The sequence below is a fragment of the Arachis stenosperma genome, chromosome 3 (assembly GCF_014773155.1).
Source record: "Arachis stenosperma cultivar V10309 chromosome 3, arast.V10309.gnm1.PFL2, whole genome shotgun sequence".
NCBI lineage: Eukaryota > Viridiplantae > Streptophyta > Magnoliopsida > Fabales > Fabaceae > Arachis > Arachis stenosperma.
In genome coordinates this window covers 25,297,493-25,311,078 of record NC_080379.1, presented here as the reverse complement: position 1 = coordinate 25,311,078, position 13,586 = coordinate 25,297,493, and the positions used below count along the sequence as shown (strand labels likewise).

Genomic DNA, 13,586 nt, shown 5'->3' with positions numbered 1-13,586 from the left:
AGTCTGTGGAGATGCTCCTGATGCAGTTGGTTGTTGTGGAGAGGGGAGATGCTGCTCACTCTGGACAGGTGGTACAGGCTGCGAATGTTTATTTGTCACAGTCTTCCTCCTAACTGGTTGCTTAGGCCTGAATGTACCTCGTGCCAGGCGTGATGTAGACTGGGCTGGGGGCTTGAATGATGCTTTTGGAGGCATTGATTGTGTCTGAACCACTGCTACTGAGGGACCAGATACTTGCTCATTCATCGATGCAGTGTTTGCATTGGAATTACCCTGCATGAAGGTCGAAACAAGTGTGAAATGCAATGAAACCAGCAAGCAACAACAATGCAATGTCACCAAGATTATTACCTCATTAGCAACAGACTCATTAGCAGAATTTTGTTCAAAATGAGGAGGATTCGTAGCAGTAGGGGGACTGTCTTCGACAATCTGAGATGAGGCATTGTGTAAAATGTATCCAGTTAGTTTAAACAGTCTCAGTAAAGCACAATATATCATAAGACATTTAAAACCTTGAAGTATGAAAAATATAGACAAATAGATCCCTAACTAATAATAAAATAGACACATAAATCCCTGAGTTTATTGTCGGGGGGACAATTACATCCCTGTGAAACTAAGTATTACCTCTTCCTCGGGGGCTGACTGTGACAAAGGTAGAACCACAAGTGATTGAGAGTCCTTGGCCTTTGTTCTTGGTTTTTTCGTCTTTGGCTTCCAGTTTGGGTTGGATGGGGCCCCTTTGCATGTCTTGTAGTTGTGTACCCTCTCACCACACTTGCTACATGTGACATAGAAACTCCTCTTCAATTTGTCCCCATCAATGACAGCCTCAGCTGGGTCTTTCTGTCCGTTATGCACCTTGGGACGTCCAATTGGCCTTTTTAACACAGGTGGAGCAGGCTTAGTAAACTCAGATCTTGTCCAGTATTCCTCACTCGTTACCGGCTGGATGAAGTGCTCGTATGTCTTTCTAATGGATTCCATACATAGCCATGGATGAACATAATCATCGGGATTATCATGCCATTTTCTGATTGCTGCTATAGCATGAATGCACGGCATCCCTTCACAGCAGGACAGCGGTTTCACAACAACAAAATGGCATAAACATGATTAAGAGTTGAATGAACTAATATAAATTTACAGCATGGCTAATAGGTTCACAACATACTTAATATCAACACAATCACAGCATAGTTAAAATCAACACAATCACGGCATGTTAATTAGATTCACACCAAGCATGTCCAAATTCACAGCATGGTTAACATCATCTATGAGTAAAATTAAAAATCACATCAACTATGAATTCACAGCAGGCTTAAATTAAAAGAATACACAGCATGGTTATGTTGAAATTCAGGAACCCTGACTAACCTGTGAGTTGCCATTTGTTACACGAGCAGCTGTGTTTGATCAGATCCATATCAACTTTGGATCCCTTGTGAGTGACTTCAAATCGTTTGCGCTCATTATCACCAATCCAATTCGCTATCCATTTGTTGCTTGGTTTGATAAGCCTTTGTAGCCTTTTCTCCTGCACTGGTGCCAGTTTTCCCTCATGAGTCCCCAGAAGTTTCTTGTGTTGAACCATTCACCGCATCACGTAGCACCGTAACTCCTCGCACATTGTAAGTATGGGCTTGCTTCTGTACTTCACCACCTTTGCGTTAAACGACTCGCACATGTTGTTTGTTAAGTTGTCGACCTTGGGACCATGGCTAAAGTATGCTCTAACCCAGGTAGCAGGTTCAAATTTCATGAGATAGGCCCAATCATCCTTGTTCACAACTTTGAGTCTTTCCATGGTTGCCTTGAACTCTGATATGGTTGTGCATCTAGCACATTCCCACACAATTTCTCTTATATGCAGATCCTTGAATCGGTTTATAAAATTTTTCCACATATGCATCACGCAGTTTCTAACATGTGCACCAGGCATTACCTCCTTCAATGCAGGTAGCAGTCCCTAACAACAATGAAGGCATGAAGCAATGTTTACAACAATATATAATACAGTGAATGACTAAGACAACAAACACGAAATGACAAAAAAGGAACTAACCTTCTGTTGATCCGACATAAAATTCCAACCGTAGTTTCCTACATCACCAATATCCTCCTGTAAGCATGTTAGGAACCACTTCCAAGATTCTTTGTTCTCGGATCTTGCAACTGCGTATGCAACCACGTAAAACTGGTTGTTGGCATCCTGTGCAATGGCAGAAAGTAGTTGTCCCCCATGGTATGTTTTAAAAAATGCTCCATCTAGGTGGATCAATGGTCTGCAGCCACTCTTGAATCCCTGTTTGCAGGCCTCAAAACAAACATATAACTTGTCAAACATAGGGGCTGCTTGAGGCTGGGGGATTAGGTCTAGCAATGCAGAAGATCCAGGGTTACTTCTATGTATCTCTAATAAGTAATCCCTCAATTTGCCATACTGTTGCCTTTCGTTACCCATCATCCTATCCCTTGCCTCCTTCACAGCTCTATACACCATCTTTGGGTGTGCAGTAAGGTCAAAGTCCTCTCTTAGAAAATCAATGGCTTCATGGGTTGTCATATGCGGGTGCGTTGCCATCCTCTTCTCCACCTTTTTACTGATCCAATGTTGATCAGCGGCGTTACTTCCAAGGTCTCTTGCACAAGTGTGCTCGTTTCTATACGTCTTGACTTGGAAGCATTGTAGTTGCCGATTGTAAGACAAGTGGGCAATCCAACCACACTCTTCATCCTTGCATCCAACCCTAACTCTTTCCCTATCATTCTTTATCCACACCAACTCCCGGCCTTCAGCAATGAAGGTGTCCTTTACCACCTCTTTGAACCTCTCAATTGTTGCAAACCTTGTTCCAAGCTCAAATCTTCCCTCTCCGAAACTATATTGGTCATTGAACTCAGGCCAATGATGTTTGTTTCCCTCATCATCAGAAGAGACAGGTGTATGCAGCTCCTCAGATTCATACTCCCATACAATATCACCATCAGTTTTACATCACTCACGTAGTCTACTAATGCTGGCCTTGGTCCTCTGGCCCTATTGGGCTCCGTTGCAGGCCTAGGTATATTGGGCTCCCCTGCAGGCCTACATCCACTGGGTTGTCCACCAGGCCCACCTGCCTCGGGCTCATGGACAGGCCCTTTCTTTCTTGCAGCAGACCTTGTTCTTTGGGACACACGTCGCGCTTGCTTCCTGGGTTGATTACTTGACTGAGGGGTTCTCTTAGAGGAATGAGGCACTTGTTTCCTCTTCCCTCTGCCAGACACAGACCCACTGACAACATCTTCCCCACTATCACTGTTACTTTCATCACCGGGAGGCGGAGGTGCATACGGCTCATCCTCTGCGCTCTCGTAACTATCGTGCTCCGTCGATGACTCACCCAATTTATCCACCTCGACACCAACATCATCTTCCTCTGCCTCAACGTTTTCCTTTCCACCACAATCTACAGGTTCTGGGTCATCAATAGGATGATCAAAGAATACATAGAACTCATCAGTATCTTTGTTTGTCATCTTTGCTTGACGCATCTGGTTGATGCCTACATCTCCCCTCAGAACATGCAGCCCTGACTCCATATCCTTGCTCTTTGGATCATACCAGTACGCCTCCTTGTATGATTGATATCCCAATCCCTTGAACAGTGTTATCAAATCACCGAAATTTACAAAATCCAGGTCCATGGGGGGAAACCTCTCAACCTTACCATCCACATAAACTAAATCACCATTCGGAGCCCGTTGAAAGTAGCCCCCGTGATGGAAAACAGGAATCACGAAAATATCTACCATCTGCATCATTGTTTGACTCAACGATTACCACTAAGCATTAGCAAATAAACAACTACCTAAGCCATAAACCACACACAACTCATCTTCCATGCCCCTCCCAACACTACATTACACCTAAACCCCAACCCACGACATGCAAAGCAGATAACGTTCGAAAGTAAATATCACATTCAGTTTTGCAGTAAAGGTACTTACCACTACCGATGACACCCGCAACTCCACCAATGAAGCTTCACTGGCGCAACCTTACACGAAGACAACGACGGGAAGAAGATCAATCATTTTTTTGGAGGGAAAAGATCATACATATGTGTGCTAGGGCTTCTTTGGAATTGTGTATGATTGATATGGGCTTCTTTGGAATTCTGACTACAGCCAACGTTCTAAAAGCGACGTCGTTTTCAATCATAAGGACATATTTGTCCAAGACTTTTTCCCAACGGGCACACCAAGCTCCCTCAACGGTCCCGTCTTGCCACCTAGGCCCAACACACGCCAACTAAGCAACAAGTCACCCCTCTCTGTTACGTCTGGCACATCATTTTGCACAGAAGGATCGATCCGTCACACGTTTTGAATGGTAAGGGACGTTTTAGTATTTTTTGATCTTAAGGGATCGATTTGTCCACGATTTAAAAGCTCAAGGACTAATTTGTCCTTTTCCCAAAAAATTAACACTAATAAAACACTAATTAAAAAAAGCGTTCCTTAATAAGTAAAGATGGGAGATTAATATTTTATGATTATTTTATGATTTTTATTAAAAATATAATTTTATGTTAGTGTTAATTTTTTAAATATTAATTTTTTAAAAAAATATAATTCGTTGGCATTAATTATTTAATAATGTTATCAATATATAATAAAAGCTCTATTAATAGAATACTTGTTAGAAAATTGTGCCAACACACATTACAATACTGATAATGTAAAAAAATTTTAAAATTCCAAACATTAGGGAAGTGTTGTAACATCCACCAACCATTAATATTAAACTAATAAAAAATTAATGTTAGAATAGCAAAACATAAGGATGATGATGAAAGCAACAGACCTCATTAATACCATTTTGTATGTTGTGCATGAATGATAATGATGTAGAATATATATAGCAATATAGGGAAAGAGAGGTATAATGTACACACAAAGATTGCTCCTCATCAAATCTCTTCTTCCTAATTTTCATGCGGATGATAAGATCACACGAACATTGTTCTTCATCGCTCAAATTTTTTCTTTTCAGTTTTCACATAAAAATTCTATAATTTGCAGAAAGCACCTTATAATTTTACAATACTCGTAGCATAAGGTGCCTTTGGTCCTATTTATACTGAAGTTATGTTGTTAGAAAGGTTGCATCATAAAAACCTGATCATAGGAACCTGGAACCCAGGGACGGACCGAGGTGTATTAGAAGGGGCACTTGCCCCACTAAATTTTTAAAAAAAAAATTTATATATATATATATATATATATATAATTGCCTCAATATAATTATATTTTTGGTCTCCACAAAAATTTATAAAATTTTGTCTTGGAAACTATGTTAAAAATATTTTTTATTAAATTTAATATGTAACAATATTTATTTTATTAAATTTAATTTAATATAAAAATTAAAATAAGTAAATAAATTAACTCAGTAAAAAATTAATGAACAATATTAATATAATTTTTAAAATTAATTAATTAGTTAATTATCAAACTAAATCTCAATTTTTTAAATATAAGTAAAATTATTAATATCTTTTTTTGTCTTTAAAAATTAGTTGAAATAAGAAAAAACAGTATCTATCTATTAATTAATATTTTTATTTTAAATTATATAATAATTTTTAATTTTATCTCTTAAATAATTTTATTTGTAATAACTATTTTTGATTCAAAAGTATTTTATGTCATAAATATTATAACAAATAAACTTTCTAATTCAATGGATGCTAATTAATATTTGAAAATTATCATGAGTAGTAGAATAATTGTTTAAAAGTATAGGAGTTAATTTTGGTATGTTAAAATATGTATATTTTTTTACATAGTCATTTAATTATATTTTTTTTAGATAACTATTTATGTGATGAATGTAAAAAGTTATTTTTTAATTACAATACATAATTAAATAGATGCATAAAATTTTTAATCTGACAGTGTATTAAAATTAAATTAAAAAATATATAAAAAATTTAATTACTTTAAAAAGAAAGAGATAAAAATAATTATAAATTAAATTTCTATTATTTTATATAAACATACTTTTTATATACAGGTTTAGTTTTTTTGTATTTATATATAATTCTAGTTTCAAATTAAAAATATTACTGTATCAATAAGCGCTAACGTGTCAATTAATTCACTCTTTTTATTATTAAATGTGTATAAAAGTAAATAAAAGTAAAATTAGTTAGATTGACAAGTTATTTATAATTTAATTAAGATGTTTTAAGTTCAGGTTTTAAAAATAAAAAAATATTTTTTATAAATTATATATAATGAAATGAATAGTATTTTAAGAATGAAAATATTTATTAACACTTTAATTTTTATATCTTCATTATATTTTTAGTATAATTAATAATCCTCAATAATATTTATTTTAGTATAGATATTTTTGCCCCACTATTAAATTTTTTTGGATCCGTCACTGCTGAAACCTGTAATATATATATATATATATATATATATATATATATATATATATATTATGTGTGTTATATTTTAGTTTTAGTGTTTAGGATCGGATATATGATCATGGACTTAATTAGACATTTTTAGTCCTGAGTGATTTAAATATTTAATGATTGATGGTTGGCATAAAAAAATTTGATGGTTAACCTTATGTAGTTCTTATATATTCTTATTGTAATTAATCATTATTAATTTTAAATTAATAAAAAAAATCTAGGTAAGAATTATAATACTTATCTTAATTTTTTACTCTCAATCAACCTTTTCTTTTCTTTTAATTTATATTTGAAATTCAACTATCTTTTAAAATTGTCACTTTTTATTATTTCAGTTAATTAGAAAATACATATTAAACTGACATTTTTTTTATCATATAAGTCACATATTTAAATATAAATTTTATCTTAATTTGTTATTATTATATATGTTATATATACTATTAATCCGTATTTGAATTCTAATGATGAGTACATAACTACAAAATTCTATTTATAGTTTTATGAATTTTAAATATAAATTATTAAATCGAATAAAAATTCTATCGAAAAGGAAACAAAGAAAATTTTTGCATTTTATTATTATGTATATGTATATTAGTACTTGGAAGCATAACCAGAAAGGGATAAATGAAAAGAAGTTTTGGTTAACTAAGTGAAATAAGAGTTAAATTTACTTTTAACGTGGTTTGTTTTGAGTTAAGATGAAGAATTCAATTTTGATGTATTGTAGTTTTACACGTGTATTCAATTACATAATACTGCAGCAGCAAAATAACTATTTTTCACATTGATCGCGTGTATGGTCATCCAAAAAATCGGATAAAATTATACGACTGTGTAAAACGTTTTATACTGTCAATGTATCAAAATTAAATTCTAATACGAATGGGTCCATATTTGCTATTTGCACTAATAAATTGATGAAAATCGATTCTCTCTTTTTTTCAATTTTCTTTTAAATTGATGCCAGTTAACATAGAGTATTTTACTCTCAAAATAATGAAGGATATCCAAGAATTTACCTTGTAATTAATTAACAGTATGATAACTATGATATATATTTAAAAGAGATAATACTCAATTTGGTCCCTGAACTTACACGCGAATTTCAATTTAGTCCCTGATGTTTTAATTGTCTCTATTTAGTCCCCGAAGTTTATAAACGTGCCTCATATTAGTCCCTGAGACCATTTTTAGTATAAAAACGTTAATAGAGCGCTGTTATAGACTATCACATGTCACGTTAAAACTTGTAAAATGATGCAATTTTGGTTTTGATATTTAAATAGCTAAAAAACGGCGTCGTATTACTTATTTTGTTAGGTAAAATTTTAATAAACACCATTTAGGATGTTGTTTTTGAGTTATTTGAGTACCAAAACCAAAACAACATCATTTTACAAAATTTAGTGTGGCATCCGGCCGTCACGACAGTGTTCCGTTAACGTTTGTACGTTGAAAATTGTTTCAAGGACTAACATGAGTTATGTTCACAAAGTTTGGGGACCAAATAGAGGCAATTGAAACTTCATGGACTAAATTGATACTCGCGTATAAGTTCAGGAACCAAATTGAGTATTATCTCTTTTTAAAACCTTTTTTTAAAAAAAAAATATTGGATTAATCGCTATACCCTATACATTCAAAATATATACTTAAATGAAAAAAGTTTCTAGAATGAGAAAGGTGTTTTAATTAATTTTTAAATTTATAACATTTATGATTTATCATTGGAACTGATTTATAGGGTGGCGGTCGGTGGACCTGTGTTTGGTGTGAAAGACAGAGCCTTCATCTGGCTTTGGATATATAGTGAAAGACAGAGCCTTCATCTGGCTTTGGATATATATTTTTTTAATTGTGTGATTAAAGCTACTTTTAGAATTTTTCTTGTAAAATTTCAGTATGCTGTTGAAAAAGTAGGCCAAGACCACACGATTCAGACTTGAAGATAAGAGATTTGGTGAGCACATCGATTTTAATAAATTATGACTAGTTATGTTTGCCAATTTATCTTATTAGATTAAACACTTATTAATAGAGTTTTTATTGTGATAAAAATTAAGATTGGAAAAATTTACAAGGAATTAAGAATTTGACAACAAAAACAACTACGGAACATACAGAAAAGTGTGTGTCATTCAAGAAATCTTGAACAAATTACAATACTTATACAAAGTTGATGTAGCCATCATCATCTCATGTTGGAGGCAGGACTTGAAACTACAGTTCCATTGAATACCTTCCTCCTCTCCTTTCTATGGAGTACCCGCAAATTTGGTGACTTAGGTTTTGTTGTGTCTTTGGTAGACCTAAATATGCAACAGCGAGTGTTAGTTATATTTTATTATAAAAAATTATTTTTCAATAAATAATCGACACAGTTCAGGGATATACTTTTGGGGACAAAATGGATGATCAAATTTAGGAATAGGTCTAGCATGAGGAACCATTGTCCTTCTCAACTGTTTCAGAGCCTTCTCTTCCTCTATCTGGGTTGTTCACAAATTTATCACAAATTTATCACTATCAAAATGTAACAACACCTAGATAATTATGACAATGTACCAAAGTTCACACAATATTTACCATTCTTGCTGCTTCACTTTCTTCTCTGTATCGTTTGTACATCATTTCTTTCTCCTTAATCTGCCAAAAAAAGAAGCTATATTAGTACCAATAAGAACATACAACAAAAAAAAAATTCAGGCAATCATTATTTTCAAGTGAGATTTTACCCTTTCATCAAATTGTGCTCGATCCACAGCACGATGTTCTACATGTAAATTAAACTGTTGAACTTGTGTAAGGGGTTTTCGAACCTTTTCTGGAACTGGGATTGGGTCCCTGCTTGCAATAATATCCACAAAGACTATTAAACATTGTATTTCTTCATACACGTCAGGAAGAATAAAACTCTGAATTGTTACTCACTCATTTAAGATTGGCTGTGCCTTGAATGTTCTCATCTTGGCCTCTTCTTTCTCCATTCTTAGTCTTTCTTCCATTTCCTTTTGCATTTCTTCCTCATGTCTCACTAGGCTCTCCAGTTGGAATGGTTCTGGTTTTGTGCATTGCTTGGGTTCTGGTTTTGGCGGAATCTGCGAAGACACCAACAATTTTATATATACTCTATCAATTAATAAACATTAATGGGGCGCCGAAATTGACAAACTTCTTACCACTGGGTAGTCAGTGGTATAAGGATATGGATTAGCCTTGGGAACCCTCGCTCTTTCCTCCTCCCACTGTTTTGTTAGAAGTTCTACCAACAGTTTCTTTTCTTTTTCAGCGCCTCTTTCCTAAAACATGATTAAGAATGTTGGTACTAGCAAAACTAGACTATTCACCATGCTATACTAATCTTCCATGAAAGGTGAAGTAATGAACCTCGGTATGCAGATGAAATGGATTTGGAGTTGTGTTTCTTGGAAGAGGATTATGGCTCCGTGCAGATTCAGATGACTTCAAAGACAGCTGCAAACCACATGAAGCAAATGAATCTCTTAACTGATAATAAATATCTAGGAGCAAAATTACACAATTTAACACTAAACTAAAATACCTTGTCAAACAAATCTGCCACAGCAGCAGGTGGTGGGATCCTCTCATTTGTTGCGAAGTTAAATTCTTGAGGCTCGGTAACGTTCTTCTTTGCATTGCAGAATATGCCAATGTCCCCTTTACTTTCAAAAATCTGACAAGAAACCATTTTGGTTACATAAAATTCCTGAAGGATAGAACAAAATTCTTACATATGTAACATCAAAGTTGGACCATTACCTTCTTATTTAGCGGCCTTGCCTTGAATTTGGGGGCTTTCTCAAGCTCCTCTTGCTCTAATTCCATGGAGCTCTTCACCTTGGGTGGGCGGGCCCTCAGTGATGTTTGAAGTACAGGTGTTTTAGGTTCTGTAAGATGATGAGGCTTCCATGAATTATCCTGTGTCAAAGAAGGAAAAAGACATGACCTAATGAATCGAAGTGAATAAGCCAACATATCCAAAATGGATAATATAATTCTGTTGCTCTAAATTACCTTATGAGATAGCTCTGTTGAAGCTACTGATGCTGAATCTACATTCTGATGGGCCCTGGCCATTGTTTCCAAATGAAACTCCTAAAGAAAATAATAGATAAATAATTGTTAGTACTAATACATCACATTAAGCATTTCTGATAAACATATTTTAATGTGGTTTACCTTAAACTCTGGAGGATGGGGCGTACTTCTTGGTATTGGAGGCAAACTTGAAGTCTGCAAAATCTATAATGGATAAAAAAAAAGTAAATAAATAAATTTTATAAATCTAGGCATAAAAGATAACATTCACGTACAGTCCCCCAGAGAAGAATGAAAAAGCACCTTCTTATTCAGTGGACGAGCCTTAAACTTTGGCATTTTAGCCATCAATTCTTCCTCAAGTTCAGCACTACTCTTCACCCTAGTTGGGCGAACCCTTTGAGTTGTCTCAAATTCAGGTTCTTTTGGTCGGGTCAATGTTAGTTTTGGTTTCGTCTGGTCATGGAAGCAACATTTCCCCGACTAATTAGTCAAAGATGTATTTTAACATGCACCATATGAAAAAAAAAAGGAGAGAAAAGAACAAATCCATATCTTACATTAGAAAGAGCACTGGGCAATGACAGGTCTCTGGTACTGGACTGAAATCTTTTGAGTATTTCTGCTGTTGATATAAATGGTACAGGTGCTGTTTTTGGTGTTTCACGAACATAAACCTATCATATACAGACATAGATAGTTCAATATAAAATGATTCAGGAGTAAAATATAAAATTATAACAAAAAGGATCTTTTATTAATATATGAAATTAATGACCATCACAAACCTTTCTGTCTTCTTTGTTAGTCTTGCTAGTACTTGAAGAGATGTTGGCATTGCTAGTGGTTAATAAACCCAATTTAGACTTATGAGGCAAATTCTGATGTTTGACATTCAGAATCTGGAAAGTTTTGAAGAAGAAAGAAAAAAGGATACAGTCAAGATAAGACACAAAAAAAAAAAATTTTAACGGGAAAATGTGGAAGAAAAACGGCAAAATTTACCTGTCTACTCTTTCCTCCTTCCAATTTTTGCCTTTTAATAGCTTGATTCTCTTGGGCCAAATGGGGAGTCCCAGCGGTGCTGGTTTTCATGGATGATGACTGTAACTGTGGTTTTTTACTGGTGCCTATCATTTTAGCCGTCTCTTGCTTCTTGGAGGTGGTGGTTGTCAATCTTTTCTGCAATGTTGGTTTGGGAGTGCAAGCATCTTTTCCTACTTCAGCAGACCCATCTCCAGATGATGAAATCCCTAAGCATGAGCTCTCTCCTTTGCAAACATCTTCACTTCTTTCCATATCAGCAGGAACCTGATATCCATTGATCATAATTGTTATATGAGAACTTAAGTAAATAATCAGGGAACAAATTTTCCAAAAGGCATGCTCAGATTGCAGCAATAATTACCACATGAGAAGTAGTTGTGTTGTTTTCTTCTTTGACTTCACTGCAAGGTGCATCATCTTCCTTTATTTCAGTAGTCATGCTCTGTGGCTGTTTAATTGTTTCCTTAAAAGTCTCGTCAACATTTTCGGATGTCTAGTAAAACAATATATGATCAGTGATGATAATTCAATCAAATTTTAAGCACAACATTATATCATCATTGTAGAAGTAAGAGTACCGTGTCTATTTTGTCAGCTTCACTAAAATCACACAAGGTATCTACAGTGATAGATCTACCAACCTTGATTTTTGGCATGAATGCTGCAACAATTTGAAGAACCAAGTAAAAATCAATCACGTAAAGATTTCATACAATAAACACCAATTAGAAAACAAACTAAACAATATTTTGAACTTTTTATACTGATAGCCATCCATTAAATCTTTCTGTAGAGAGAACAATATGTAACGTTTAAAGAGGATAACCCCCCGCAACCTAAAAGGTGTTGGTGCAAAAAGAATTGAAATTGCTATTAGGCGAATTATCCAATATTTACTTGAAGAATTTGCAGAATAGCAGCCACAGGAGAAACCACTGATAAGATATCAGCAAGGATTTTCAGTACGATGCAAGAAAAACGAGACAATTTGACACAAAAAAGCGAATTATCGGGATCACTAGTATCAATCATAAAGGAAACCTAACTTCTCTTTTTCATTTCAACAAATCCCTCCATCCAAAAGAAAGCGATCAATCAGTGACTACCACAATTTCTTGGCAGAATGACCAAAATAAAATCATCAAATATATTTCCAGAAAGAACCAACGCAATAAACCCTAAAAATCACGTTGAAACTATCAAATAAGAGATCCGAGCCCATTGAAAACACACAATTCTTCAACATAACATTCACGCAAACAAGCCCTGCTTCGATCCTATGTGTATTACCTTAAACCCTAACATCCCAGTTATTCACCCAACGACAAATTAAAGAAACGAAACTTACGTGAAGGTGCGTAGGAGAGTGCAGTATCGAACCATAGCTGAGCCCTGCGCTCGTCCTCCTCGGTTTCCCCATTGATGAAATCAAAGAACCTCGGCGCCGAGAACTCGTAGATCTCATCGATCATGGTCATCGTGGAGCCGCTGCCACCACCGATGTTACTACTTCCAGTTTTCTCCGACGCCGCCGCTGCCATGTCCAATTATTTGAGCACAACCTCGAATTGAGGTGAAAGAGGGTTTTTCTTTCCTCCGAGTTTGTGTCTCTGGTTGAGTTCGATTGGTGCTGAGTTTGATGTAATTTTTAAAGTAGATATTATGAGAGGAAAACAGAAAGAGCGTGTGTTTGCTTTGCTGCTTGTTACTGAAGAAGGAGGGAGAGGGAGTGTGTAAGTGTAATGTTGCAAGAATGTAACGGTCAGTTTTCTCTAACGGTCGAAATACCAGAGAAGGAACTTTTTTAAAAATAAAGTTACTAATAATTTGTGCGGGTTTAAAACCGCCATAAATTATAAAGATAAATCCCACAAAATCAATCTGCTACTAATGAACAAATTTCGTATTATCTTAAAATAATTTTGTTCGAAGTCAAAATATTCTTTTTTTAAAGACAAAAATTGTCTTATCCTTTAAAAAAATAGATAT

At 34.8% G+C, this 13,586-nt stretch overlaps 1 protein-coding gene across 3 annotated transcripts; it reads right to left on the bottom strand.

Annotated features, from left to right (window-relative positions):
* Positions 1–8,536: 8,536 nt before the first annotated feature.
* On the bottom strand, positions 8,537–13,276 carry LOC130969996 (protein TPX2). Of its 3 annotated transcripts, none has more exons than XM_057895925.1 (18): positions 12,946–13,276; positions 12,176–12,258; positions 11,959–12,090; positions 11,556–11,861; positions 11,339–11,452; positions 11,111–11,227; positions 10,854–11,033; positions 10,692–10,754; positions 10,527–10,607; positions 10,272–10,430; positions 10,054–10,185; positions 9,879–9,965; positions 9,671–9,790; positions 9,423–9,589; positions 9,227–9,335; positions 9,078–9,137; positions 8,886–8,980; positions 8,537–8,800 (listed from the first exon to the last, which is right to left on the bottom strand). In XM_057895925.1, the coding sequence occupies exons 1-18, from the start codon at positions 13,136–13,138 to the stop codon at positions 8,683–8,685; spliced, it is 2,316 nt and encodes a 771-aa protein (XP_057751908.1). In that variant the 5' UTR covers positions 13,139–13,276; the 3' UTR covers positions 8,537–8,682. The 3 variants fall into 3 exon arrangements, with proteins under 3 accessions (XP_057751908.1, XP_057751909.1, XP_057751911.1); XM_057895926.1 differs by having other exon boundaries at positions 10,854–11,006; XM_057895928.1 differs by having other exon boundaries at positions 12,239–12,258.
* Between the last annotated feature and the right edge of the window lie 310 nt (positions 13,277–13,586).